This window comes from Artibeus jamaicensis, unplaced genomic scaffold (genome assembly GCF_021234435.1).
Source record: "Artibeus jamaicensis isolate MK-2021 breed Jamaican fruit bat unplaced genomic scaffold, CSHL_Jam_final contig_581, whole genome shotgun sequence".
Classification (NCBI taxonomy): Eukaryota; Metazoa; Chordata; class Mammalia; order Chiroptera; family Phyllostomidae; genus Artibeus; species Artibeus jamaicensis.
Genome location: NW_026521892.1, coordinates 154870 through 182085, shown reverse-complemented (window position 1 = coordinate 182085; position 27216 = coordinate 154870). Strand labels below are relative to the sequence as shown.

Below are 27216 nucleotides of genomic sequence, written 5' to 3'. Positions count from 1 at the left end.
GCTCCCGCTATTCCCACTTTGCTAAGTGTTTTTTATCATAAATGGGTGCTGTTCTTTATCAAATGCTTTTTCTGCATCTATTGATATGATCATGTGACTTTTGTCTTTCATTAGTTTATGTGGTGTATTACGTTTATTGATTTGCTAATATTGTACCATCCTTGCATTCCTGGAATGAATCCCACTTGTTCATGCTGTATGATCTTTTTAACATATTGCTGGATCTGGTTTGCCAATATTTTGTTGAGGTTTTTAGGATCTATTGGCAATATTGGCCTGAAGCTTTCTTTGTTTGTTATGTCTTTATCTACTTTTGGGATTAGGATAATGCTGGCTTCATAAAGAGAGTTTGGGAATCTTCCATCTTCTTGAATTTTTTGGAATAATCTGTGAAGGATGAAGGTTAGCTCTCCTTTAAATGCTTTGTGTGTTGGAGAGGATGTGAAGAAAAAGGAACCCTAGTACACTGTTGGGAGGAATGCAGACTAGAGCAGCCACTGTGGAAAACAGTATGGAATTTCCTCAGAAAACTAAAAATGGAACTGCCTTTTGATTCAACAATTCCAGTGCTGGGACTATACCCTAAGAACCCTGAAACACCAATCCAAAAGAACCTATGTACCCCGATGTTCATAGCAGCACAATTTACAATAGCCAAGTGCTGGAAGCAACCTAAGTGCCCATCAGTAAATGAGTGGATCAAAAACCTGCAGTACATTTACACAATGGAATTCTATGCATCAGAGAGAAAGAAAGAATTCCTACCCTTTGCAACAACATGGATGGAACTGGAGAGCATTATGCTGAGTGAAATAAGCCAGGTGGTGAAAGACAAATACCATATGATCTCACCTTTAACTGGAACCTAGTCAACAAAAGAAAAAAGCAAGCAAAATATAACCAGAGACATTGAAATTAAGAACAATTTAATAATAGCCAGAGGGGAGAGGGGAGGGGATAGTGGGGGAAAGGGTTTTTAGGAACCACTGTAAAGGACACATGGACAAAACCAAGGGGGAGGGTGGAAGCAAGGGAGGGAGGTAGGATTGACTAGGGTGAGGGGAGAAAAGGGAAAGAAGGAAGGAAGGAAGAAAAGAAGGAAAGGAGGAAGGAAATACAAAGTAAACAAAAAAGAAAAGAAAGAAAACAGGGAAGAAAAGAGGGAGGGAGGAAGGTAGACAAGTGAAATTATAAACCCTCCCCTCAGTGAATTCCTACTCTACAGAAAGGATTTGATAAACTCAGATCTAAATGTCATCAGCATAACCACGAGAAGCTTGTAACTAATCTAGACTAGTGGTTTTCCCTCATGGCTGCACACGAAAATCACTTAAGAGAGCTTTTAAAAAAAATCTAATGCCACCCCTCCCCCTGCCAAAATCAGATTCAGTTGAATTGGAGTGAGGCTTTTTTTCTAATGTGCAGACAGAATTAACCATTTCTGGTACAGTCCAACCCTGTCAGAGGTCCAGAGAGTTGATGTCACTTCTCCATGGCCAGAGAGCTAGCTGGTAGGTGACAGAGGCAGAAGAACTCATAGCTGCAGCTCTGGCTGGTATGGCTCAGTGGATTGAGTGCCAGCCAACCAAAGGGTCGCCCGTTTCATTCCCAATCTAGGGTGCATGCCTGGGTTGCAGGCCAGGTCCCCACTGTGAGGTGCATGAGAGGCAACCACACATTGGTGTTTTGTTACCTTTCTATCTCCCTCCCTTACCCTCTCTAAAAATAAATCTTTTTTAAAACAGGTCATAGCATCATTGAGTCGCTCTAGCTAGCTTTTATTGGCTATTTATCTCATGAAGTCCTTCCTTCTCTCTACATCTCTCAGATGCAGTTTTTCTCATTCATATATTCATTTAACAAATAGTTACTAAACACCTACCAGGTGCCCAGTATATAACAATGAGCAAAACAGCCAGTTTCCTCTCACCTTACCCTCAACAGGAAGAGCTTGAATACTGGAAGGCCTTTCTCGATCTGGATCATTCTGTCTCTACTAGTTTGTGAGCTTCTTGGAACGAGGAACCATGAGTGATTCATCTTTGGAGCTGCAGGGCCTGGTACAAGGGCAGACTTGATCAAGGTCTGATGAATAAATACATGGATACTAGTGATTCCTGAATCCCCTAACACGGAATAAAGAAAACAGAAGAATGTCAGGAAGACCACTTGTACTCATCAGGACTGTCTCAATTTTATGTCATAGAAATCCAACTTAAATTTTCTGAGACAAAAGAGGGCATGTATTTGTTCATAACTGGCAAAGACAAGTGTGTAGAATCCCAGACAAACCATGTCATTAGGGCTCTGTGTCTCTTCTCAGTTCCCATCTTAGTTTATATCACCTTGGCTTCATTCTTAATTTCGGGACTTGCCACATGACAGGCAAGATGGTCCCCCATACTCGCTGATTTTAGCAGTCCCAACAATGGCCGCATATAATTCCCAGAGGAGATTCTTAGGGTCCTGTCAGCCCATCCTTGAACAAAACACTTTGCTGGTGAAGATATTCCTATCTTTCCATCTTTCTGTTCCACCATCTTACTTAGTATGATGACTTTTGACCTCATCCATGTAACTTCATGGATGCAAGAAAGGTGCTGTAGATCTAAACATTATGATTGTCTTCAAGGCAGGAAGAAAGGAGAGGGGTAACCCTAGCCTTATCTGTCACTTTTTTTAGGAAAGCAAAAACCCAGAAACATCCTGAGAAGACTTCTCTTAAACCACTGGCCAGCACTGGATCACACTGCTACCCCCAGCTGTAAGGGAAGCTAGAAAATCTAGTTGTAACAAACTGGAATAGAATTTCATCACACACACACACACACACACACACACACACAAAAGCATGTCCTTACTCTCTGTGACCAACATTAATTCCTCTCCCACCCCTCGCTCTTCTGTCTTTCCCCAGGGTTAAAAACTCTTGCTCAGAGTGTCCATTGAATCCTGGCCTCCCTTATCAAAGTGATACAAGCACAGTACAGCAACTGGATTTCTAAAGAGGTATCCCTATCTGTCTTGTTCATAGTTGTAGCTCCAGCACTTGCTTCATTCCACCGATGTTCTCTAACTTACCTACCCCGTGTCAGGTCCTGTGCAAATAGGGAGGCTCTCAGTGAACACTTCTTGGATGGATGGATGGTGGGTGGGTGAGTGGGTGGACAGATGGGTGGATGGTGGAAGTTTGGGTGGCTAGATGGTGGTGGATGAATGGCAGATGGATGACTGGGTGCATGGTTAGATTGATGGATGGGTGGATGAGTATCATCACCATTCAATGGCTCCACCCAGAGCAGCCAGCCTGTGGCTCCCTTGCCCCCTCTTCTCACTCCTCTCCCCACCCTCTCCGGGGTTTTAATTTCGCTTTCTTAAAAGTCCTCCTTTCCCTTGGAGCCATTGATTAGATGTCCCTGCTGGTCCTCAGGCAACAGCTAGTTCTTTCCCTCCCTCCTGCCACCCTGCATCCAGCTGAATCTTGAATCAATACCAGTAAACTGGGTGTGAACGGAAGGAGACTGCTCCTTATTTGCCATTATTTACCTCTGTGTGCATTCCCGCATTCATTCTCTTCTCTCGCTCTCTCTCTCTCTCTCCCCCTCTCCCTCCCTCTCTCTCTCCAAACTCCTAGGGAACTGGTTCCACCAGAGTGCAACCCGCTCATCTGCATCTGGCCCTGGGGACTTGCAGGAGCCAGTACAGGAGGAAGAGGAGAGGGAAGGCAGGCGGGAAGGCTGGAGCAGCAAGAGCGCACAGCCAGGCAGGGCCACGCCACAGGGGAAGCCCAAGCTGACTCACCGCCCTGGCCTTGCTCATGAGGCCTCTACGGAGCGGGCAAAGGAAGCACCACTGCGTCTCGCTGGGATTCCTCGCCCTTGGCCTGGCCGCAGCCTGCTGTCTGCAGAGTAAGCATGGGGCGGGCCAGAGCGCGGGAGAGTCCGGGGAGTCAGGCTGCCCGCCGCTGGCCCTCGCCCACCTCGGCAGGACCTCCGGGCTGGTGGGCACGCGCAGCTCGCCTGGGGGCGCTGGTCGCGGACGGTGGCCGGAGGGCCGCCGGCAAAGCGGAGTCTCCCGCGGCCCAGCCGCCTGGGCCCCCGCTCGGTCAGCGCCCGGCCCTGGCCAGCGTTATCAGAGCCGGAAGCGGTCGGAGAGATAACCCGCTCCCAGTCGGGGGAACGCCTCCTCCGCAATATTTTTCATTTCTTTTTCCTGGAGTCAGTAAGCCGACTGCACCTGAGGTGCGCGAGACCTGAAGGGTGCAGGGCCCAGCCCCTACTGCTGGGACCAACTCCTCCACCCGTTCTCTCGGGTCACCAGCGTGTTCCATAAGTGTCCCCGATCACGCAGAGAAATCCACAGCGGACTCTCTTGAAACGGGATGATGGGGGTTTGGGCTGGGCGTTGGGCCTGAATGCAGGGTGGTCCTCGCCACTCTGCACTGAGCAGAGGGTCAGCACTAGAAACCCCCGCTGGATGATTCTGAATGCGACCCACAGCCCCACGGTCTTACTTTCTAGTTTAATCATTATCATTATTATGATTTCCATTTTACAGATTAGTCAACTGAGGTTTAAAGAGTGACCAGTGTGGGGCCACTGGAGGTGGGAGGACCTGTAGTTAGAGCCAGCACTTACTAAGGCACAAATGCATTCACCATCCCTCAGACTTTACAAGACTTCTATCATTTAATCCTCTGGGCAATTCTAAGAAATAAGTGCTACTCTTATCTGTTTCAAAAGTGAGAAACCTGAGGCACAGGGACGTTGTTGTAATTTGTGCAAAGTCACCAGCTAGCCAGTGGAAAAGCTAGGATTCAAACCTGGATGGTCTGGCACTTTTGACTTTTATGCCTCTCTGGCCCAGTTTTGGAGGCTGCAAATCTCAGAAACTCAGAAAGCCTGGCATGAAGTATGTGCCTCTAGCTCTCTTTTGGGGTAGATAGAAATAGCTGCTGTGAGTCCGTGGGGTAGGTAGGTGTGTTTGGAGTTGCAGTGATTTTTTCCATTGTTTCTCAACCCTCCAGCACATGTTTCCAGGCACCATTCTCAGACAAGGTCTGTACAGGTATCCCTGATTTTCAAGGGCCTGCCATTGTGTATACTTTATTCACTCACTCATCCAGGGCGCCATCTACCTGCAGGAAGCAGGCCGCAGTGGGTACTGGAGATAGCATGGTTCATAGTCTTGTCTTCAGACAAGCACTCAGGAGTGCCAGTTTGGGGTGGCAAGTTTGGGGAAGGTTTCTAGAGGCTGAAAACCAGACTATGGGAACCAAGGCAAGCCCTCCAAAGGGAGCCACACCTCCCCAGACTTGACAGATGGACAGGAGCAACCAGGGAAATGAAACAGAATACAAAGTATCCTAGGCAAAGAGGAAGCATGAGCAAAACCTGGAGGACAGGTAAAGGTTTTGCGATTCTTCACTTAATATTTGACTCAAGCACAGCTGTAAGCTCCAGGAAACCAGCCACTTTTCCATCTGTAAGTCCGTAGCACTTACCCAGGGCTAGCCAGGCTCCACCCCTGAAAAGACAGTGAATACCTGTGCACTTGCTTGAGTAAGGACTGTGCTTCAGGGCCAGCCTCAATGATGTAGAGCAAGCTCCCTCTCACCAGCTCCCTCCATTCCCTGCCTTTTCAGCCTCTGTCAAAAGCTGCCACCCAGAAAATCTGATGCTCATCACTTCCGCTGAAGTTCTTTTAAAGCACACCCCGCAAGGATGCACACACAAGCAGCCTGCCTTTGAAACCTCTTCTCTGTAAAGGAGACTTTTAGGGATGGGAGGTTTGTGTCCCCCTGAAATTCATATGTTGAAGCCCTAACCCCCAGGAAGTGATGGTATTTGGAGGTGGGGCCTTTGACAGGTAATTAGATTTAGTTGAGGTCATGGTGGGCGGAACTCCATGATAAGATTAGAGCCCTTATTAAAAAAGGAAGATGCCAGAGTTTGTCCTGTTCATCGTGGGCCAAGTCTTGATGTGCTGAGCAAAAGAAGAGGAAGTAGCATGCTGCCTTAGCAGGCATGCCCTGGGATTCAGCTCGCAGCCCCCTGACATGGCACTCCACAGTCCAGGGCACTCGGGCCCTGGGCTGCCTGCACATGGCATTTCCCTGGACTATGGGCTCGAGTAGAAACTTATTTACTTATCCAGAAGAAATGAGAGTAGGAGAGAGGTACAACTGGCAAGTTCAAAGTTGGAAAATTATTTTCTCCCCTAACTGATTTACTGGGCTGGGAAAGCACTGGTCAGCCCTGTGGGCAAAGGGAGATTGATACACTGAACCGTGAAGAGAGCACAGGACATTCCTTGCTCACGTGGGGACCAGGAGGCACACTGGTCTTTCCCCTTGCTGAGGTCCACCCCAGGGGGGGAGGCTCTGGTATGTACAGTGCTGACCCCAGAGGAGCTCAGCTGCTCTGGGGCTTCCTGGGGAACCCTCAGCCAGCAGAAGAGGAAGGTCCTGGGGAATGGTTCCAGTCCCAGTATTGGTCATGAGCCCTGTATGTGAGGACTCTTCCCTTCCCTGAGCATGCAGAACAAGGAGGGTGCTCTGGTTTAGTGCTTCTCAGCCAGGGCTGCACATTAAGTCCACCTGGGGGGCTTGTAAGACCTACAGATGCCCATGTCCCACCCCAGACAGTTAAATCACTGTCTCCGAGGGCAGGACCCAGCACTCTTTTGTTTTGCATTTAAGCTCTTCCAGTGATTTTGATATATGACCATGAGCAGAGAGCTTCTGGACTGGGCCATTTTCCTGTCCCTCTGTTAGCCCCGTCCTATGGAAACAGCTTGTTAGGAAGGGGAGAATGTGCTGAGCAATGGGGGAAGGCTTCCTGGAAGAAGAGATTTTAAACTAAGATTTAGAAGATGAAAAGGAATTAGCTATTGAGTCTCCTTTGAAAAAAGAGCTTTGAGCTTTTTTTACTTTTCTTTTTTTTTTTTTTTAAGATTTTATTTATTTATCTTTAGAGAGGAAGGGAAGGAGAGAAGGAGAGAAACATCAATGTATGGTTGCCTCTGTGAGTCCCCTCCTGGGAACTGGCCTGCAACCCAGGCATGTGCCCTGACTGGGAATCAAACTGCCATCGTGTGGTTCGCAGGCTCACGCTAAATCCACTGAGCTATGCCAGCCAGGGCCTTTTTTTCCTAAATATATTTTATTGATTATGCTATTACAGTTGTTCATTTTTTCTCCCCTTTATTCCCCTCTGCCCTGTACCCTCCCTCCCACCAGCATTCCCCCACCTTAGTTTATGTCCATGGGTCATACAAATAAGTTCTCCAGCTTCTCCTTTCCTATACTATTCATAACCTCCCCCTGTCTATTTTGTACCTACTGTTTATGCTTCTTCTTCCATGTACCTTTTCCCCCATTCTCTGCCCTCTTCCTCCACACTGATAATCTTCCATGGAATCTCCATTTCTGTGATTCTGTTCCTGTTCTAGATGTTTGCTTAGTTTTTTAGGTTCAGTTGTTGAAAGTTTTTAGTTTGTTGTCACTTTATTGTTCATATTTTTGATCATCTTCTTTTTCTTAGATTAAGTCCCTTTTTTTAAAGATTTTATTTATTTATCTTTAGAGAGGAAGGGAAGGAGAGAAGGAGAGAAACATCAATGTATGGTTGTCACTTTACTGTTCATATTTTTGATCATCTTCTTTTTCTTAGATTAAGTCCCTTTAACATTTCACATAATAAGGGCTTGGTAGTGATGAACTCCTTTAACTTGACCTTATCTGGGAAGCACTTTACCTGCCTTGCATTCTAAATGGTAGCTTGGCTGGATAGAGTAATCTTGGATGTAGGTCCTTGTTTTTCATCTCTTTGAATACTCTGTCCAGCCCCTGCTTGCCTGCAAGGTTTCTTTTGAGAAATCAGCTGATAGTCTTATGGGAACTCCTTTGTAGATAACTATCTCCTTTTCTCTTGCTGCTTTTAAGATTCTCTCCTTATCTTCAATCTCAGGTAATGTAATTATGATGTGCCTTTGTGGTGTGCTTCCTTGGGTCCAACTTCTTTGGGACTCTCTGAGCTTCCTGGACTTCCTGGAAGTCTATTTCCTTTGCCAGATTGAGGAAGTACTCCTTCATTATGTTTTCAAATAAGTGTTCGATTTCTTGCTCCTGCTCTTCTCTTTCTGGCACCCCTATGATTTGGATGTTGGAACATTTAAAGTTGTGCTGCAGGTTCCTAAGCCTCTCCTCATTTTTCTGAATTCTTGTTTCTTCGTTCTGTTCTGGTTAAATGTTTATTTCTTCCTTCTCTTTCAAATCGTTGATTTGAGTCTCAGTTTCCTTCCCTTCACTTTTGGTTCCCCATGTATTTCTCTTCATTTCACTTTACATAGTTTTTACTTTTTCCTTCATTTTGCATTTGTACTCAACCATTTCTGTGGGCATCCTGATTACCAGTGTTTTGGACTCTGCATCTGATAGGTTGGCTATCTCTTCATTGCTTAGTTCTATTTTTGGAGCTTTGATCTCTTCTTTCATTTGGGCCATATTTTTTTGTCTTGTCACAGCTGTTACATTTTACGGGGCGGAGCCTTAGGTATACACCAGAGTAGAGCAACCCACAAGAAGTGCTGTGGTGCCATATGTAGGGAAAAGGGTCCGAGAGGTACAGTGCTCCTTGCTCAGCTCTCGGCCAACTTTCAGTCAATTCTCCTGCTACCCACAAGCAAATTGGGCCCTTCTGGTGCTGATTCCCAGGTGTGTGGGTTTGTGTATATTCTAGGATCCTGTGGGTCTCTCCAACAAACTCTCCTATAAGGCTGGGAGTTTCTCCTACTGCCACAACCCCCACAGGTTTTTACTGCCAGAGGTTTTGAGGCTTTACTCCCCCAAGCTGGAAACCTGGGTTATATGGTCTGTCTTGCTCCCCAGTTGTTCTTCCTGGTTTATCCACACAAAATTGTGGGACCACCCAGTCTGCCAGCCGCAGCCTTGCTGTGAGTCCTCTTTGCCCCTCTGCTGCCTGTCTCCACCCCTCCTACCAGTCTGGATGAATGTTTCTTCTTTAACTCCTTGGTTGTCAGACTTCCATACAGTTTGATTTTCTTGCAGTTCTGGTTATTTTTTGTTTTTAAATTTGTTGTTTTTCCTCTTATGGTTGTGTGAGGATGTACAATGTATCTACCTACACCTCCATCTTGGCTGGAAGGCCTTGTAATTTGAAAAAAATAACTCTAACCATGGTACCCAGTCATGTACACATCTGAATTATCTTTTGATCACTCTACACCTCTGTTCCAAGTGCCCTCACACATCCCGTCAAGTCCTCCCAGAAGAAGTGTTAGGGGGTCACACTACCTCATTTCTTCCTTTGTCCTCCAGTTCCACAGACATTTCTGCAGAGGTGTCTGAGAAGGCTCCGATCTTCCAGTTCCCCAGGCTGGCCACTGGCCCAGGCCTGACCAAGTACTGAGCCCAGCTCTTCGGAGGGCAAACCCAGCAGTGCCTCACTCCCCCAGTGTTGTGCAGGGCCAGGGAACTGCCTCTGTGTGGCTTCCTTGGCATCTGAATAGAAACATGGCAGTGACTTGACCATAGCTTGTGGCCATTCAGAAGAGTTCAGCATTCCAGCAAGGGTGGCTTTTGCTTAAGGTGAAAAAGATTCCAGAAGGAATTCTACAGGACCCAATTTCAGCTCATCCAGTTTCTTGAGTAAGGGAATCATAGATTTAAAAAACACTCATTCCATTTCTCTACCTACTAAGTCATTTGAGCTAGAGGAAACAGCCTCTTCTACCCAACCCTCCAACTCCAGTCTCAGGTCTATGCTTCAGTCCCTGGCATAATTCCAGCTGCCCCTCCCACACCCTGAGAATGGGTGTTCACTACTTCAGTAAGCAGCTCAATGCATCTTCAAATAATTCTTAATAATAGCTAATATTTACAGAGAGATTACTAACTGTTAGAAAGTGATAATCTCCTTACACATATTGTCTCACTTCAGCTTCATTCTGCCACTCATGACCCTAAAGTGAAAACCATAGGCTGGGAAAGAATTATCGTACTTGTTTGTATTAATCTTTTTAAACATATGCATAGCTCACATTTATTTCAATGTTTAATATTACAAGAGTTTTCGGTCTTTATTTAGAAGTGCTGACTTTTGTAACCAGAACTACACTGTAGGAACTCAACTCTTTTTTTAAAATATATTTTATTGATTATGCTATTACATTTGTCCCATTACCCCCCTTCATTCCCCACCACTCTGCACACCCTCTCCCACCCGCATTCCCCTTTAGTTCATGTCCATGTGTCATAAGTTCTTTAGCTTGTACATTTCCCATACTATTCTTGCCCTCCCCCTGTCTATTTTCCACCTACCATCTATGCTACTTATTCTCAGTACCTTTTCCCTCCCTCTCCTCCTCCCACTCCCCTGCTGCTAACCATCTCCATTTCTGTGGTTCTGTTTCTGTTCTAGTTATTTGCTTAGTTTGTTTCTGTTTTTGTTTTAGGTGTGGTTGTTAGTCATTGTGAGTTTGCTGTCATTTTACTATACATGTTTTTTAACTTCTTTTTCTTAGATAAGTCCCTTTAATATTTCATAAAATAAGGGTTTGGTGATGATGAACTCCTTGAACTTGACCTTATCTGAGAAGCACTTTATCTACCCTTCCATTCTAAATGAAAGCTTTGCTGCATAGAGCAATCTTGGATGTAGGTCCTTGCCTTTCACGACTTGGAATACTACTTTCCAGCCCCTTCCTGCCTGTAAGGTCTCTTTTGAGAAATCAGCTGACAGTCTGGTGGGAACTCCATTGTAGGTTACTGTCTCTTTATCTCTTTCTGCTTCTAGGATTCTCTCCTTCATTTTAACCTTGGCTGATGTAATTATGATGAGCCTTGGTGTGTTCCTCCTTGGGTCCACCTTCTTTGGGACTCTGAGCTTCCTGGACTTCCTGGAAGTCTATTTCCTTTGCCAGATTGAGGAAGTTCTCCTTTACTACTAGTTCAGATAAGTTTTCTACTTGTTGCTCTTCCTCCTTCCTTTCTGGTACCCCTATAATTTGGATGTTAGAGCGTTTAAAGATGTCCTGGAGGTTCCTAAGCCTCTCCTCATTTTTTTGAATTCTTGTTTCTTCATCCTTTTCTGTTTGGTCATTTTTTTCCTCCTTCTGGTCCACTCCGTTGATCTGAGTCCCAGTTTTCTTTCCATCACTATTGGTTCCCTGTGCATTTTCCTTCATTTCACTTAGTGTAGCCTTCATTTTTTCATCTAATTTGTGACCAAATTCAACCAGTTCTGTGAGCATCCTGATCACCAGTGATTTGAACTGTGCATCTGATAGGTTGGTTATCTGTTCATTACTTAGTTGTATTTGCTGTGGAGTTTTAATCTGTTCTTCCGTTTGGGCCGTTTTTTTTTTTGGTCTTGTCACACTTGTTATGTATGATGGGTAGAGCCTTAGATTTTCACCTGGGCAGGGCAACCCAGTCTCTGGGTTGTGATGCTGTATGTAGGGCAGGGGTACGAGAGGGAACAATGGTGTTTGCTCTGCTCTCTGTCGGACCTCAGTCCCTTCTGCCAGTTCCCCCAAGCAAACTGGGCCGTTCTGGTGCTGATTCCCAGGTAGGTGGGTTTGTTTATGTTCTAGGACCCTGTGGGTCTCTTCAACGAACTCTCCTGTGAGGCTGGGATACTCTCCCACTGCCTCAACACCCACAGGCGTTTTCAATCAGTGTTTTGAGGCTTAATTTCCCCATACTGGGACCCTGGGTTGCACGGTCTGTTTTGCTCCCCAGTTGCACCTGGTTTATCTGCACACAAATGTGGGACCGCCACCTGGTCAGCCAGCCACCTTGCGCGCACTGCCTTGCTTCACAATCGCCACCTTGCTGGGTCTGCCCGCTGCCATCTTGTGTGCCCAAGGTGCCTTTTGCACCAGGTGCCACTGCTTTTTGTGCTGCGACCCCCCTCCGTCGAGCTACCCAACTCCACCCCGCTTACCAGTCTGGATGAATGTGTCTATTTTATCTCCTGGGTTGTCCAACTTCCATACAGTTCAATTTTCTGTCAGTTGTGGTTGTTATTTTGTTTCTAAATTGTTGTTGTCTTTATTTTGGTTGTGTGAGGAGGTACAGTGTCTCTACCTATGCTTCCGTCTTGGCCAGAAGTCCCTCAACTCTTATTAATAGCAATTAGCCTATAATAAAATTGGTTTCTTTATATGTTATTTCAGTGAAAGTCATAATTTCCAAGAGCCTATCACTGACATTAAGTAAGGACTTACCATATTTATTTCACAGATACGGTAACTTGAGACTGAAAGAATTTTTTTATCCCAGGTCACACAGCTGTTACTGGCAGACCTAACTTCTGAGCACGAGTCTGTCTGACTTCACAGCCTATGGATGCGCCCATTGTACACACACTGCCTCGATTCTGTTCACCAGAGCCATTATTCTTTCAGTCTTTACCCCCTGGTCCTCATTCTGGCAGTAACGGGGTATCCCAAGTCTTCCCTTCCCCAAGACAAGAAGTTCTGCAGCAGAGGCTAGTCCCCGCCTAGCAGAAGTGGTGTTACCAGTGTTGGAGGAGAGGAGGGACCGTCCTATAGGGTTGCTGGGAGCACCTTCAGTCCCCCTTTGCCTGAACCTCTTGCAGAATCATTGCTGCTGAGGTTCGAAAAGTGTGATTCTGGGACCAGCAGCAGCATTACCTGGAAACTTGTTAGAAACGCAAACTCTGGGGCCTAATGCCAGACCTACTGAATTAGAAACTGAGGCTGAGGCCCAGCAATTGTGTTTTCATAAGGGTTCGAGGTGATTCTGATACAGCTAAATGTTGAGAAATACAGAGTCATAGCATTGGAGAGGATGGAGGGGAAATTGAATTACTTACCTCTCCCGTTCCTTGGTGCAAACGCCCTACTCTGTCAGGGATCGGAAAAAAGATTGGGCTGAGCTAATTGGGCACCAAATTAACTCCCACATGGAGCACGTGATACTGACGTGATGCTATGCAAATGTTAGTCCTCGTGGCTTCCATTCCCAGGTGCTCACTGAATAAAATGAGACTGGATTCAAATCTCATGGCCTGGAATTGTGCCTGACTGCCAAGCTCTCTCACATATTTTTTAGTTTGTGTTTTTATTGACCCACTGACAGCCAAGCCATGATGATCCCTAATTACAAGTGAGAAAATGGTGGGCCAGAGAGTTAAAGAGATTTGCACGATCACCCCATAAAGGTGTGTGCAGGCAGAATAGAACCTGGGTCTTCTGGTTCCAAACAGTGTGCATGGGGTGGCCCTCCCGGGGCTTCTGCAGCCAGCATCTTGCCCTCCTCTGCCACCCTCTGCTCCCACAGGCAGGTGTGCCTGCTCAGCATCTGGGGACAAGGGTGGAGCTGCGCTCTCATGAAGCCTGCCGAGTGTCCACTCTGCCATCAGAGGAGCTGGGAAGAAAACCAGGTGAGTGTGGTGACCCAGAAGGCACAAAGCTGTTTCAAGCAGGTGTCCCAGGAGGTGAAGGTCCTCTACTGAGAATGAGGAAGAACTTGTAGGTCCTAAGAGATGGAGAAAATCTTATTTTAGTAATTGTGGAAAAAAGAAGAGTACATTTTCATTAAAAACATAGTAAAATTTGCAGTATGGAGGGCCCTCTTGAATTCTCAAATGTACACTGGAAATAATGGACTTTGTTGTTCTGGGGAGTGTCTGCTGTGGACATTCTTCTGTGACATTGATTGATCTGGTTTGGGCAGAGAGGAAATGGAGAGTGGTTGATCCAGGGTTAGGATTTTGCCAGGCAAATTTGATGAGAAGAGAGAGGCCAATGGAGATTAAAGAGTTGGAAGGACTGCTTAAGACGTGATGGCCTTGGAACTAAGGCTGGATACGAAGGGCTGTGAGGATTGAGAAAAGCAGAGAGAATCAGGTGGAAGGATGGAGGAGGCCAGTGGGAAAGGTTGAACAGTAAACAGGCAAGAAAGAAGGTTGTGGTCAGAGCAGGCTACTTTACTGGAGGCCGAAACAGATAAGAGGGAGAATGTTCTTGCAGAAGCAGGTGCTGGATGGATTCTTCATAGAGATGCTGGAACCAGGGGAAAGAGCACTCACATTGTGGAGAAGGGAGGAGAATGGAATAACCTCAAGGGAACAGCATGTGTATTTTGCAAAAGGGTGGAGGAGTGATAGTCTAAATTGGTACGACCCAAGAGTCATATAGTGTGAGACACTCATGCAAGCCACAAGTAATGTTAAATTTTCTACTGGCCACAATAACTTCACCTGTTTCTTTTTTACTTTTAATATATCTTGTTTGTGTAATATACCCAAAATATTACCACTTCGATGTGTAATCGATGTTTAGATTATTGAGTTATTTTATATTCTAACATGCCAAGTACTAAGCCTTCAAAATCCGATGTGTATTTTACACTCAGAGCACATCTGTTTGGACCAGCCAGTTTCAAGTGCTCAATAGCTATGTGTGCTTAGCAGCTACTGTATTAGAAAGCCCAGGTCTAGACTCTTGCTTCTTATCTCATGTCTCTTCAAAGTTTTTACCAGCATGGAGCAATATGCTCTTTTGGAAAACATGAAATAAGTGGAAAACTTCACCTCTATACTCAAAGTGCTTTGTCTTATTGGAGGCAACTGTGGAGAAATGAAGAGACTTGAGTTCCAGTCCCAGCTCTGAGTTTCTACTTGGCAACACAGGACTTGGGCACTTATGTTATGCCTGAGTCTCAGTTTCCACACTTGTTCTATGCATCTCTTCCATTTGACTGTTCCTGAGTTGTATTCCTTATAATGAACTGGTAATAGTTTTCTTCTTAGTGATCAAATAAGCAAGCACCTGTGAAGCAAAAAGCATAATTTCATAAAGCACGTGTCCAGCCTGTGTCACAGGTGGAGATAAGGTTTGTTAAGTACTTTGTAGATTGTGTAAATGTGAATTGCTAACATTTTCAAACATGAAGAATCTGGGGCTCAGACCCAGTGTTGGCCTGCATTTATTTTTAGGATCATGCTGTTTTTGTTATATCATTCACAATCATCCTAAAATATTCCAACTGTTCATTTTTCTATAGAAAATGTAAGGCTTTCCTCCACCCCAGGCAGCCTGCTTCCTTCCCAAAGATAGCTACAGCTCCTGGTTGTCATTGTGCCCACACAGCAGTGTTCTGTGCATTTACACGGATAAGTGTGTGTGTGTACATGCATTGCTTTACTCAAATGGAAACATTCTCCATGCACTGTTCTGCTCTATGTGTTTTCATTATTTTCGAAATTATCTAATACCAATGCATATAGACCTACCTAATTGTTAATGTCTCTGTAGCATATTACAGTATGAACATTCATAATTTAAAGTATGAATATTGATCATTCATTTAACTGGTGATGACATAATAAGAAACAGACAGCCTCTGCTCCTGGTTCCTTACTCAGAGCTCCCAGTGCTTCCTGAGTGATAGGAACATCCTTTGTTGTAATGTTTGTTCTGAGTGCCCAGTTCCTCACCCAAAGCTTTTAAAACCCTTGGAATTGCCAGAGTGATAGGAGTGTGTTTTTGTTTCTTAATGAGGAGACACTTGGAAGATTGAGGGCTGGTTGGCAGAGGAACTGACCATGTGTTCAGAGAGTTGGAACTTTCAGCCTCACCCCCCTGACCTCCAGGGCCCTGAAGAGAGAGGGGCTGGAAATTGAGTTAATCACCAATGGCCAATGATTTCATTCAGTCATGCCTATATAATGGAACTTCCCCACCACCACCCTTCCAAAAAAGAACACATAAACTGAAGGGGTTCAGAAAGCTTCTGGGTTGGTGAACATATCAAGGCATTGGGAGGGAGATGCACACCCCTCCCCATGTATGTGGCCTCATGCCTCTTCCATCTGGCAATTCCTGAGTTCTATCCTTTATAGAAAACTGGTAATAGTAAGTAAAGTGCTTTCCTGAGTTTTGTCAGCTGTTCTAGTGAACTGTCAAACCTCAGGGAAGGGTCATGGGAACCCCTAATGTGTAGCCAGTTGGTCAAAAGTACAAGAGGCCGTGACTTGTGATTGGTGTTGAATTGGGGGGCAGTCTTGTGGGACAGAGCCTTTACCCTGTGGGGTCTGTGCTGACTCCAGGTTGTGCTAGTGTCATAAGTGTTGTGAGTCAAGGAAGAAACAGTTTTCTTTACCAGTGGACACATAGCTTGTCTCTAGCCTTTTGTTACTACAGTTGACTATATCACACTTCAGTGACAATACCTATACCTATATCTTTGCACCTATGTGCCCTTATTACTAGTAGGATAAGTTCCTAAAAATGGAATTCTTGGTCAAGAGGTATGTGCTATGTAAATAATTCTCTAGATTTCATCATATTGCCCTCCAACCTGGTCACACCCATTTACTGCCCACACGGTAATGTTTGAGTATCACTTCTGTACACTCCTGACCACACAATATTATCAGACCTCTTCATCTTTACCAATCTGATAGTGGCCAGGTCATTCACCTTCCCCAGCCTGGATTCACTGTGCTATGATTATTGTGTATGACAGCGAGCACCTAATGGGTGTTACCAATAGAAATAGTGGCCATTGCTCTTTTGGAGTGATTTTCCTGGTTGGGGGACAAATAGAGGAACCCGATGAGGGGAGCAGCCCGCCAGCCTCTATCTAAACCTGCATCTGCCTATCTTGTTTAGGTTTGTCTGACAGCTGTGTGATGTCCCAAGGCCATTAAATGTGGGGAGCTCCCTCAGATATGAGCTGAGTAATCAGGCTTTGGGGTTTAGGTTAATACCTGAGCTAACAGGAGGGATAGGTGCCCTATAAATTGCGTGCAGGAGTCAGTCATCAATACTGCTCATGGCATCTAAAACCAAGAACCATTATTTGGGGGTGCTCTGCTGGCCTCTTACCCACAACTGTGTCTCCAGAATTCCAGTTTGCTTGATATAAAAATGGCAGAAATGAGCAGGGACAGGGATATTTTAGTTGTGTAAAACTGCCAATTACCCTCCTAGCTATTTAACTCTCAGCAGACTTGGGGCTGAGAAAGGGGTCTTGCCAGCACCTCCCTCAGCCAGACCCATTACTCCTTCAGCTCTGCGGAGTTCCTCCCTTCCTGATCTCTCCAAATAGACAGCAGTTTGACAGGCTCCTCATTCATTCATTCACTCATTCATTTAGTCATTCATTCATTCTTTCTTTCATTCACTCATATAGTTATCAAACATTTGGTCCTGTCAAAAATATCCCTGGGTTTAAAGGGCCCATGATGTTTATTTCTAATTTTGGTTTATAGGATTCACAATAAGTACTATTACATTTTATTGCTATAATAATTGCATTGTGGCTAAATTGCCAATAATAACCCTTCTCACCTTGATAGCCTAGCTGGTCACGGTTTGTGGGGTTAGATAGATGGGTCAGGGTTCAAATCTTGCAGAAGAGCAGGACTTACATTTCATTAACTACAGGCCAAATGTCTCCATGGACCCTTGGATACAGGTCAGATATCAAGAACCTTTCGATATGGACCAAATGTCCCACAAGGATTCATATGAGTATATCGGGAGCATCTACAAAGTGCCAGGCCCTAAGCCCTGCTGTGGGAGTTTCTGAGATGGGTTGGAAATGATTCGCCCAGCAAAGATCCCACAGTCTATCGTCACACATGCACTTCCTGCTGCCCCCTATCTGCTCCCCAGTTCAGGTCCAGGTAGGGCCACCCCAGCTGTTCTCAACTGTTTGGGCGCCAGCCAGAGGTTCTCCTAAAGGTGCATAGGACAAGCACATGTGGTGGGCCCAGGGTAGTGCAGGTGATGTGTGTAAAGGGTGACAAATTCTGCTGCCAGATTGCCCTTCCGGGAACCAAGTTCAAATCGTGCAATTCCTGTATTCAAATACCATCCTGTGCCCTCTGTGCCCGAGGAAGATCTTCTTTGGGTAACCCCAAGCCTGTTGCAGATTCCTCATGCTGCAGCCAGCCTGCACTTTTTAGTCACCAGGCCCCAAACCCGAGGATCCACCATGGCTCCTGGTGGGTTCACTGTTCTCTCAGCTGGGATTGTGCTTCCTTCCTTGTCCATGGTTTTAAAATCTTACTCTTCTAGCCTCAGCTTAAAGGAGTATCTCTGCTCTTGCCTAACTCCTGCAAGCCAGAATTTGGGCCTCTGTAAAATGGGGATAATAATATTCTCCAGGCAAGCACCCACATGCCAATGTCTTGCTGGGAAGGAAGGTGTGGTGCCTGCAGGCTGGGTTCACTGACAACTGGTGGGAGGTCCCCACTAAAATAGGGACACAATGGGAGTGCTGACCCACAGGAGATGTATTCAGAGCCAGAGGGTTAAGGGGGATATTGCTTTCATCCACCCTCAGCTTACCTGGAGTTGGCTGTCCTGCACCCACCTTAGAAATCTGCTATTGTATACCTTGGAGTTTACTCTTTGCTCTTCAACATTTATTTAAATCTCAGGTAGCATGGCCAACTGTCCTGGTTTGCCCAAGACTCTCCTGATTTTAGCAGCGGCACTCCCAAATTCTGGGAAATCCCTCCATCCCAGGCAAACCAGGAAGGTTGATCACCCTGAGGCCAGTGACATAGCGCTGTTGTGAAATGGGCAAGTGATACGGGCTGCAGCTGCTGGACCTGCACAAAGTGCTGTGACCTGCTGGGCCTTCCACGTGTATCCCTCATCCTCACAGCCTCACGTGTGTCCTCATCCTCAGCCTTCCTCCCCAAGGTTTCCTCCCTCGTTCTAAAGTGGAAGACCCTGAGGCTCCCAGAAGTGAAGGCACTTTCTCCAGGGTCTCATGGCAAGGAGACACCAGGGTCTCCACCACACTCACGGCCCCCAGGAATAATCCCTTTGTAGGGGATTCAGCACTCCACCACCCACTCCAGCAGCTTTCCCAATCAGGACTTCTGGACCCCAGCTTTCTGACTCCTAGTTTAGCTGCTTCCAGGCTTGACAGGGATGATCACAACAATAATGACACTTATTTCCTGGCTCTCAGCTGCATCCGATGATCACACAGGCTGGATAAATAGCTTTCCAGCACAGTGGGTGGAAGTGTCCTGATTAAGGGGTCCCCTCCACGACTCCTTAAATTCAGAGACCACGTCGGCAATATATGTCTCACAATTCATTGGTACTCTCGTCCACCGGAATTCTGTCCTGAACTGTATTGACTGACCTTTGTTGTGATTTCAGGAAATATATCCTTCTTAAAAAATAAATGTTTAAAAGCAGCAAAGCACTACCTCTGTAATTTATTTGTAAGAAAAGGAATAAGGAACCATTCTAAATACAATGAGTTCTACTTAACATCATTGATAGGTTCTTGGAAACTGAGTCTTGAAGCAAAACAATGTTATGACGATACCAATTTTACCCTAGGCTAATTGATATAAGTCAGAGTCAAGTTCACATTTCTGACAAAAAACGTCACAAAACTTCTGAACAGAGACTGAAACATGTCAGGTTCATGGTGGCCGGAGCCCATCCCAGCAGCTCGGGGTGCAGGGTGGGACCCATCCAGGAGAGGACACCCATCCCAGAACCACTCCCACCCACACTCACCCAGACGGGGACAAGGCAGGCACACCGACTCACCTGGCGTGCACTCCGTAGGGGTGTGGGAGGAAAACGAAAGGCCAGGAGAAAACCCACACAGACGCGGGGAGAATGTGCAGGCTCTACAGCGACGGTGGCCCTGGCCAGGAATCAATTTTTTTTTCTCATCAACATTATAACTAAACAACACTGAATGGAATGATGTTTTTCAAGGACCTGCTGTACTATACAGGGTGGACAAAAGTAGGCTTACAGTTATGAGTACACAAAACAGTTTATTCTTATAGTATTATTTATGTATTAACTATTGTATTATGAACTATTAACCTACTTTGCCCACCCCAGTGTTCCAGCCTGTTGCCTGGAATCTGGTTTCACCTGCCTGATGATCTCCCTCCAATTACTTCTCACTAAGCCCCAAAAATCAAGCTTCCAGGATGCTTCTGGATTCAGGTTCCAGTGACTCTGGCCCTGCTAAAATCTTCAGTTCTGTGACTTCTTCCTTTAAGGAGGCATCTTCATCTATCTGGGAAATTGGATAGAATGTGTTTTTCTCCACTTTTCACATAAAATTCAAGTGAAAATAAGAAGCAAGATAAACTTTTAAACTTTTCTTTAAACTTTGCCCACCAGATTGGTTGTTCTAATCAGGTGCACTTACAAAGATTTTTCAAAGTACATTTTTAAAAATTAATTCAGTGAGTAAGTATTAAAAAGTACAAAATTAGCCCTGACTGGTGTAGCTCAGTGGATTGAGCGCAGGCCTGTGAACCAAAGGATGGTGGTTTGATTCCCAGCCAGGGCACATGCCTGGGTTGCAGGCCAGTTCCCAGGAAGGGACTCACGAGAGGCAACCATACATTGGTATTTCTCTCCCTCTCTCCATCCCTTCCCCTCTAGAGATAAATAAATAAAATCTTTTTTTAAAAAGTACAAAATTATGTAAATATATAACTTGTAAAATAAAATTCTGTTGCCGTCTAATTTCTAAGGAGCAATTCCTGTTAACAGTTTATCATATATTCATCCAAACATTTTCTACAAATTAGCATATATTTACACAAATATAAATAAATATATTCTACTGTTTTATAAATTTATTTTTTAACTTGCTAACATATCACACACATCTTTCCTTGTTCTTACAAAGCTTACCCATGTTAATGGCTGCTTGGCATGGATTTTATAAGTAGAATCTGATTTACGGAACGGACCTCCTCCAGTAGAACTTTGGAGCCAGGTGTGAATATTGGTCTAGTCACTAAGTGTCTCTGGACTTGCTCTGCAATGATGTTAGCATGAGGTGCAGAGGTGGCTGCTTGTTAATAATAACTTTTTCAACAGCTGACAAGCAGTTTGCCTTTAAATTCTTGGAACCGTTAGTTCTCCTTGCTGCAGATCCTTTATTTCTAATTATATGTGGTAGGTTGGCAGGAGGAGAAACTCTTTGTTCCTAAAACCTAGTTAAACACCTGATTCGTTTGTCTGATCAGGAGGAAGTTTTTCTAGTCAAGAGAAAATACAGCAACCAGTGCAAACTAGTTGGTTAGTTCACAGCTGTATCAGTGTTAACCTAAAAATAAAAGGCCAGAGTAAGAGGCAACATGCATTTATTTGAGACCAAAAAGTAATAACTATGTGGGAAGCACTGATTCAGGCAAAAATCAAAATAGTGTTCCGACTGGGAGACAGTGGCAAGCGGTATGGGAAGGGGAAGAGGAACAACTACATTGACAGAAGGGAGGCCTTTCTGTTGGTGCAGATAAACCGACACAGCGAAGTTACTTCCGGAGAGTGTTTTTAATTTCCAGTCGGGCGGTCATATTTCTGCTTTCTTGTTATCTTTGCAAGCAGGTCTTTGGGGCACAATCTTGGTTTAGGTCCAGTCCAAAAGTGATTTTGCCCTGTTTAACATCCCAAACATTTTCTTTAAGTTACGTTTTACTCTTTATGCTATTACAGTTGTCCTAATTTCCCCCCATGCCTCTCTCCACCTGGCCCCCAAGGTCCTAGAGGTCAGAGGCCTGCATTCCTCCTGCACGGCAGCACAGGCTGCATTTTAAGGTGGATGCATTTATTTATTTGTTTATTTGTTTGTGTATTATTTATTTGTTTACATCAGCATCTGAGAAACTCAGGCTTGTTAGTTTTGTTTGTTTCTCGGTTCTGCTCTTTCTTGGGCCAAAGTAATTGAAAGGCTCGAATGCAGGTCCCTAAGGCCGCAGTCTCCCTGGATCAGCATGGCTAGCATAGAAAGTATATGGAACACACGTCAGTGATGATGCAGATTGGTCACTCGTTCTAACTAGGGCTTTCCAGATCCCACAGAAATCACTATTTCAACTGCTCATGTTCAAGGTCAGAGAAATCAGAAAATATAAACAGATGTAAATGACAGTCACCAAGTAGAATGGTACAAACATGGGTTCTGCGCCAGACAGACTGCATTCAAATCCCACCTTTGACGTTTCCAGCTATGTGGGCGTGTTGCTGGCTTTCATTTAAAAAATAAGAGACAAGGGTTGTAAAGTACATAGTAAGTGTATGATAGAGTAACTGGCACAGAAGGCCTTGACTGTAGTTCTGTCTTATATGCTTGTTAGCTTTTAGACGTGCCTAGCTTTTTTAACCCCCACAGCAACAACAGTTTTATCAAAAATGGCTCATTCTCCTTCTTGCTTCTATAAATATTTGTTCATTCACTTACTCATTCACTCAGCAATCATTTATTGACCAACAACTATGTCGGGCACTGTGCTGGGTGTAGCAGGCACTGAGATGAAGAAAACCCCTAATTCCTGCCCTCTACGGGCCATCCTGGAATTTGACCTCTGTTTTCTTCCTGAGAGAAAGCAAATGTACCAAAATGTTAATAATTGGTGAATCTAGGGAATGGCATATAGATAGTAATTGTACTTATTTTCAAATGTTCTGTGTGTTTAACAGTTTTTAAAATTCAGAGTCAGGGAGAAAATACATTTTGGTTACGTGGCAGCTGTAACTCTTAAAAAGCCATTATGCCCAATTTTTCAGCATGGAATCGAGTGGATGGTCTCCAGTCACCAAGCCAGGTTTTAGGCAGCAGCACTAGTGTGCTGGGGGTGGTAGAGGTCAGCGAGAAAGGCCTGGAAAGGTAACAGGTGTGGTCACCTGGAGCCACAGAGCAGGAGCCCCGGGCAACCGGACACCCAAAGCATGAGAGGGCTCAGTAGGAAACAGGTGGAAACCAAGGGCTAGGCTCCAAGAATTCATTCTGCCTGAGTCCCTAGCTGGTCTCCTGTACACACTCCAGCCAGGGATCGAACCTGCAACTTTTAGTGTATAGGATGACGTGCCAACCAATTGATCCACACTGGCCAGGGCCTGAGGTTGCTTATATGTACATTTTTGGTAGAATTGAAATAGGTTTTGTGAAGCTAATGAATGATGTGTTTGGTAAAGCAGGTAGTATAGGGCCTGTGCCTGTTACCTACTTAATATGGTATAATAACATATATGTAGCTGTAGCCACTACTATTAATCTACCATTTCATGCAGAAATCTCTGCTTGATGCCTCTTTACCTTACCCACCTCCACATCTAGTGTGTCAGCATGTCCTCATACTTCCAAATGCAAGCCCTAAATCAGACCCCTCTTCGCTTTCTCCAAGGTTATATCTTCCTCGTCTTCCCAGGCCCCTGCGGCAGCCGCCCAGCTGCTCTTCCTGCTTCCATTCTGGTCCCCTCACCCCCATAACGTTCGTTCTCCACAGCAAACATTCTTAAGCTTAATGGACAGTGTCACACTCCCAATTAATTCTCCTATAGACTTAGCCTTAGGTAAAAACTTCACCCTGACCTTCACCTCAGGACCTGGGTCCTGCCGATCTCATCTCTCCCACCTTGTCTTTTTACCTCTGTGCTCGGCCCACTGTCCTCTAGCACAGGGGTCGTCTTTCTGCCCCGCAGCTCAGCAGTGTTCACTCTCACCTCACAGGCTTTGTGGTTGTCCCCTCTGCCTGAAATGTGCTTTCCCGGTCGTTACCTGGCTCCTTCCTCTTCCTCCCTGTCCTTTAGGTCTCATTTCAAAAGTCATTTGCTGAGTGAGAATATCCATGACCATTCTCTGTAATGGTGTTGACCAGTTCCATCCCCACTGGGCACCAGTGCCCTGTTTTATTAAACACTTGTCGCTATCTAAGATGATGTCATTGGTTTCTTTAGCCTTTGTGTGTCTCCCTTACAGAACGAAATCTCCAGGGAATAGTAAACAGTCACTGTGTGTCTTGTTCACTGTCAGCTCAGGCTGCCATACAAAATACTGCAGACGGGGGAGCAAAAGCAACAGAAATTTATTTTCTCACAGTCCTGGAGGCTGGAAAGTCCAAGATCAAGGTGCTGGCAGGGTTTGGTTTCTGTTGAGGGCTCTCTTCCTGGCTTATTGACAGCCGCCTTTTTGCTGTGTTTTCACTCGGCCTTTCATCGACATGTCCCCCTGGAGAGGGAACTGCTCTCTTGTGTCTCCTCTTGTAAAGACTTTAATCCTGTTGGATCAGGGCCCTACCCTCCTGACCTCATTTAACCTTAGCTCCTTCTAGGCCCCAACTCCGAGTACAACCAGACTGGGGTTAGTGTTCTAGTGCAGAAATTTGAGGGGCAGGGTATAAACGTTTGTATCATAACATTCACCACTGTAGCACTAGCACCAGAACCTAGAAGAGAGCCTGGCATGTAATAGGCACTCAAGAAATATTTGCTAATTAATAAATTATAGGAAGTTCATACCACCGAGTTCCTATAAGTTGCCCCACACCTAGCGCTCCATCCTGCAGGTCAGAGTGTGTCCCTGTACATCCCCCAGTCCACCATCAACGCCACAGTGAAAGAAGACATCCTGCTCTCGGTGGAGTACTCCTGCCATGGCGTCCCCACCATCGAGTGGAAGTATACATCCAACTGGGGAGTGCAGAAGATTGTGGAGTGGAAGCCGGGGACCCAGGCCAACATCTCCCGAAGCCACAAGGACAGAGTCTGCACCTTTGACAATGGCTCCATCCAGCTCTTCAGTGTGGGCGTGAGGGATTCTGGCTACTATGTCGTCACGGTGACAGAGCACCTGGGGAGCAGCCAGTTTGGCACCATCGTGCTGCATGTGTCAGGTAAGACAGACCCTGGTGCCCCTCTGACTGCAAGTGTGTGGGAGGCTGACTCCATGACATTAAAAGAGACTCATCTTCCCTTTCCCCGTCCCCTACCTTACAGAAATCCTGTATGAAGACCTCCACTTTGTCGCTGTCTTCCTTGCTTTACTCGCTGCTGTAGCTGCAGTATTAATTAGCCTCATGTGGGTTTGTAATAAGTGTTCATATAAATTCCAGAGGAAGAGAAGACACAAGCTCAAAGGTAACTCTCTGGGACTTGTGATAATCAATTCATGCTTTTATGGCTGGAGGCGACCCATGTTATCTGATATGTTCTCTCCATAAACACAGGTTTATGGCTGACTTGCAACTCATTGACTTGTCTTTTGCTTTGCAGAGAACACAGCTGAGGAGATCGAGCTACAAGACGTTGAGTGTTAGCCAAGGCTGAGCCCCAATTACATTCCTACCTCAAGAGGAAAAACATTCTTTTCCAGTGAAAGGAGCAAACGTAGCAATCCATCCTGAGAGCCTCCCGTTGTCCTGCCACAACCACCCATTCGTGATGGGACTGCCAGATGTGAACAAAGTTGACTGCATGGAGCTGAGGACTCTGGGTTGGACAAAGTCAGTTCTTGCACTTGCACGAAGTTCAGGGAGAAGAGTGCTTTGCGTGGCGGCAGCATGGGAGCCAGTAACCAATGTCACAGTGCAAACACTGGCTGAGTGAGCCAGGGGATGGCCACTGGAGGCGTCCCCGTGTCAGAGGCCAGCGCACTCCAGATCAGGTGTGCAGCTGGCACCAGCACAAGCCGTCAGTGCTGCTGTCTGCTTGGCTGTGCCCTCTAACCCTCTGCTGTGGGAGGTGTTGGTAAGAGATGTGAGGCATTCAGACAGCCTGCTGCCCCAGAGGGAGGAAGGAACGGACCGAGGGGTGCTGCTGTGCTATCGTGAGGGGCTCAGGGAGGGGCGAGAGCCTCCATGGCCTGGAGCTTTAGGGAGAAGAGCTTAGTTTGTTCTTGAGGGACCAACATTGGGAACAAGGAAAAGGGAGAAAAATCACCTTTCTCTTCCCCTCATAGTCCAACTTTAATTGAATTTATCCCTCCTGTGACCCCAGCTTAGGTGGGTCTGAGAACAGGTCTTGTTCACTGTGGGCAGCATCTAACTCCCAGAGGGCCTCCTGACAAGCACTGTGAAGGCTGAGCCTGCATCATGGGTGGTACATTGCATCAGTAGGGGGTCAGGCAGCTCAGGCTTCTAATGTGTCCCCCTAAATCTCTAACACTTCATGCCTCAAGTCCGGCCCTCACTCTCTTGCAGCTGGGCAAAGAAGCACTTGCAGCCCACCTACCTCACAGTCACACAATCAAATGAAGCCCACAATGTGCCTAGGGCTTGCCAAGCAATTTAAGACTGGTGTGAGGATTCTTCGGCAATCTGAAAGCAATCTGCGCTATACGGATTACAGGAAATTGATAAAACATCCTGGGGAGTTGGGCTCCGGGTGAAATTGGGGGCGGGATCACAGCTGGCCTTGGCCCTTCTTCTCTCAGGTGTTGGTTAGCGTGTTTACCTGAAAGTTTTGTCCATCTCAGCTCCCATTTGGCAAGCTCTAAAGCAGGCCTGCGTTTATTTTCCATTATCTTTTCTCTTTCCAATATTCTTAGCTACAGATTGAAGGTACCACCCCAACTACTGGTGGAGGCTGAGGTTATTAGCTGTGTCCCCAGCCCTCAGCTGCAAATTCACCCATACAAAGGAGGGGAGCTAGAACATTCCCTTCTCTCTTCCCCTCTTCATGTCCCCAACACCCACATCTATTCGGCCTCCCATTCGAATTACTCCCATTCGCCTTGAAAGGCAAGAGAGTAATTGGTCTGCACAGCTGGTTTGCAGCTCTAGCTCCTGACATCAGCGTTCTCACCTGAGGCCACCTCCTGTGCACGCACACTGGCAAACGTGCACACCTGTGCTCTTTGCCCAGGCAGCAGAGGAGCCAGGCCTGTGCCAGGGCAGGTTCCTTCTACTGGTGGGTCTCCAGTGCCCTGGAAAAGCTGGGTGAGGAGAACCTGAGAGAACAGGGTGTCAAGGATAACCTGCTTATATGTTTCTCCTGTCACACGCAAAGTGCATCAATGGGAAACAGTGTACGCCTAGTAGCTGCTGGCATCTGTGTGTCCTCTTTCACTTACCTGCTTTTCAGACCTCTCTGCTTGTCGGAAGTCAGGGCTGGACACCTTCATATAAAAAGAGAAATGGAAAATACCCAGTGAGAGGCCTCCATGGGCAAACCCAGCTGTAAATTAGATTCCCCCCCAAAACATGTCCTGAACGGCTATACCCTCAGCGTTGCATGTCTTTATTTTGCACTTCTAAGCTCCCTTCCCCCTGAACATTCCTATGGGACTGGTTTTGATTCTAGAGCCTGAGGCTCTTGTCTGTTTTTTCAAAAAGGAAAATATATCACAGAGGTTAGCCACTGTAAATGCTAAGCTATAAGTTATTATGTTTGAAACTGTGAAAATTGTTTTAAAGAATGAAATAA

The 27216-nt window shown here is 45.8% G+C and overlaps 1 protein-coding gene across 2 annotated transcripts; it reads left to right on the top strand.

The window, feature by feature from the left end:
* Positions 1-3817: 3817 nt before the first annotated feature.
* VSTM5 (V-set and transmembrane domain containing 5) lies at positions 3818-27216 on the top strand. Of its 2 annotated transcripts, XM_053670365.1 has the most exons (5): positions 3847-3908; positions 5645-5788; positions 24360-24686; positions 24790-24930; positions 25066-27216. In XM_053670365.1, the coding sequence occupies exons 2-5, from the start codon at positions 5782-5784 to the stop codon at positions 25107-25109; spliced, it is 519 nt and encodes a 172-aa protein (XP_053526340.1). In that variant the 5' UTR covers positions 3847-3908; positions 5645-5781; the 3' UTR covers positions 25110-27216. The 2 variants fall into 2 exon arrangements, with proteins under 2 accessions (XP_053526339.1, XP_053526340.1); XM_053670364.1 differs by lacking the exon at positions 5645-5788 and having other exon boundaries at positions 3818-3908.

What these genes read in the sequence shown, in the direction of transcription:
- VSTM5 (XM_053670364.1), top strand. Translation starts at nt 3,818, where the DNA reads ATGAGGCCTCTACGGAGCGGGCAAAGGAAGCACCACTGCGTCTCGCTG. An exon ending in CATCGTGCTGCATGTGTCAG is followed by an intron (nt 24,687 to 24,789) that starts GTAAGACAGACC and finishes CCTACCTTACAG; the next exon opens with AAATCCTGTATGAAGACCTC. An exon ending in GAGAAGACACAAGCTCAAAG is followed by an intron (nt 24,931 to 25,065) that starts GTAACTCTCTGG and finishes TTTGCTTTGCAG; the next exon opens with AGAACACAGCTGAGGAGATC.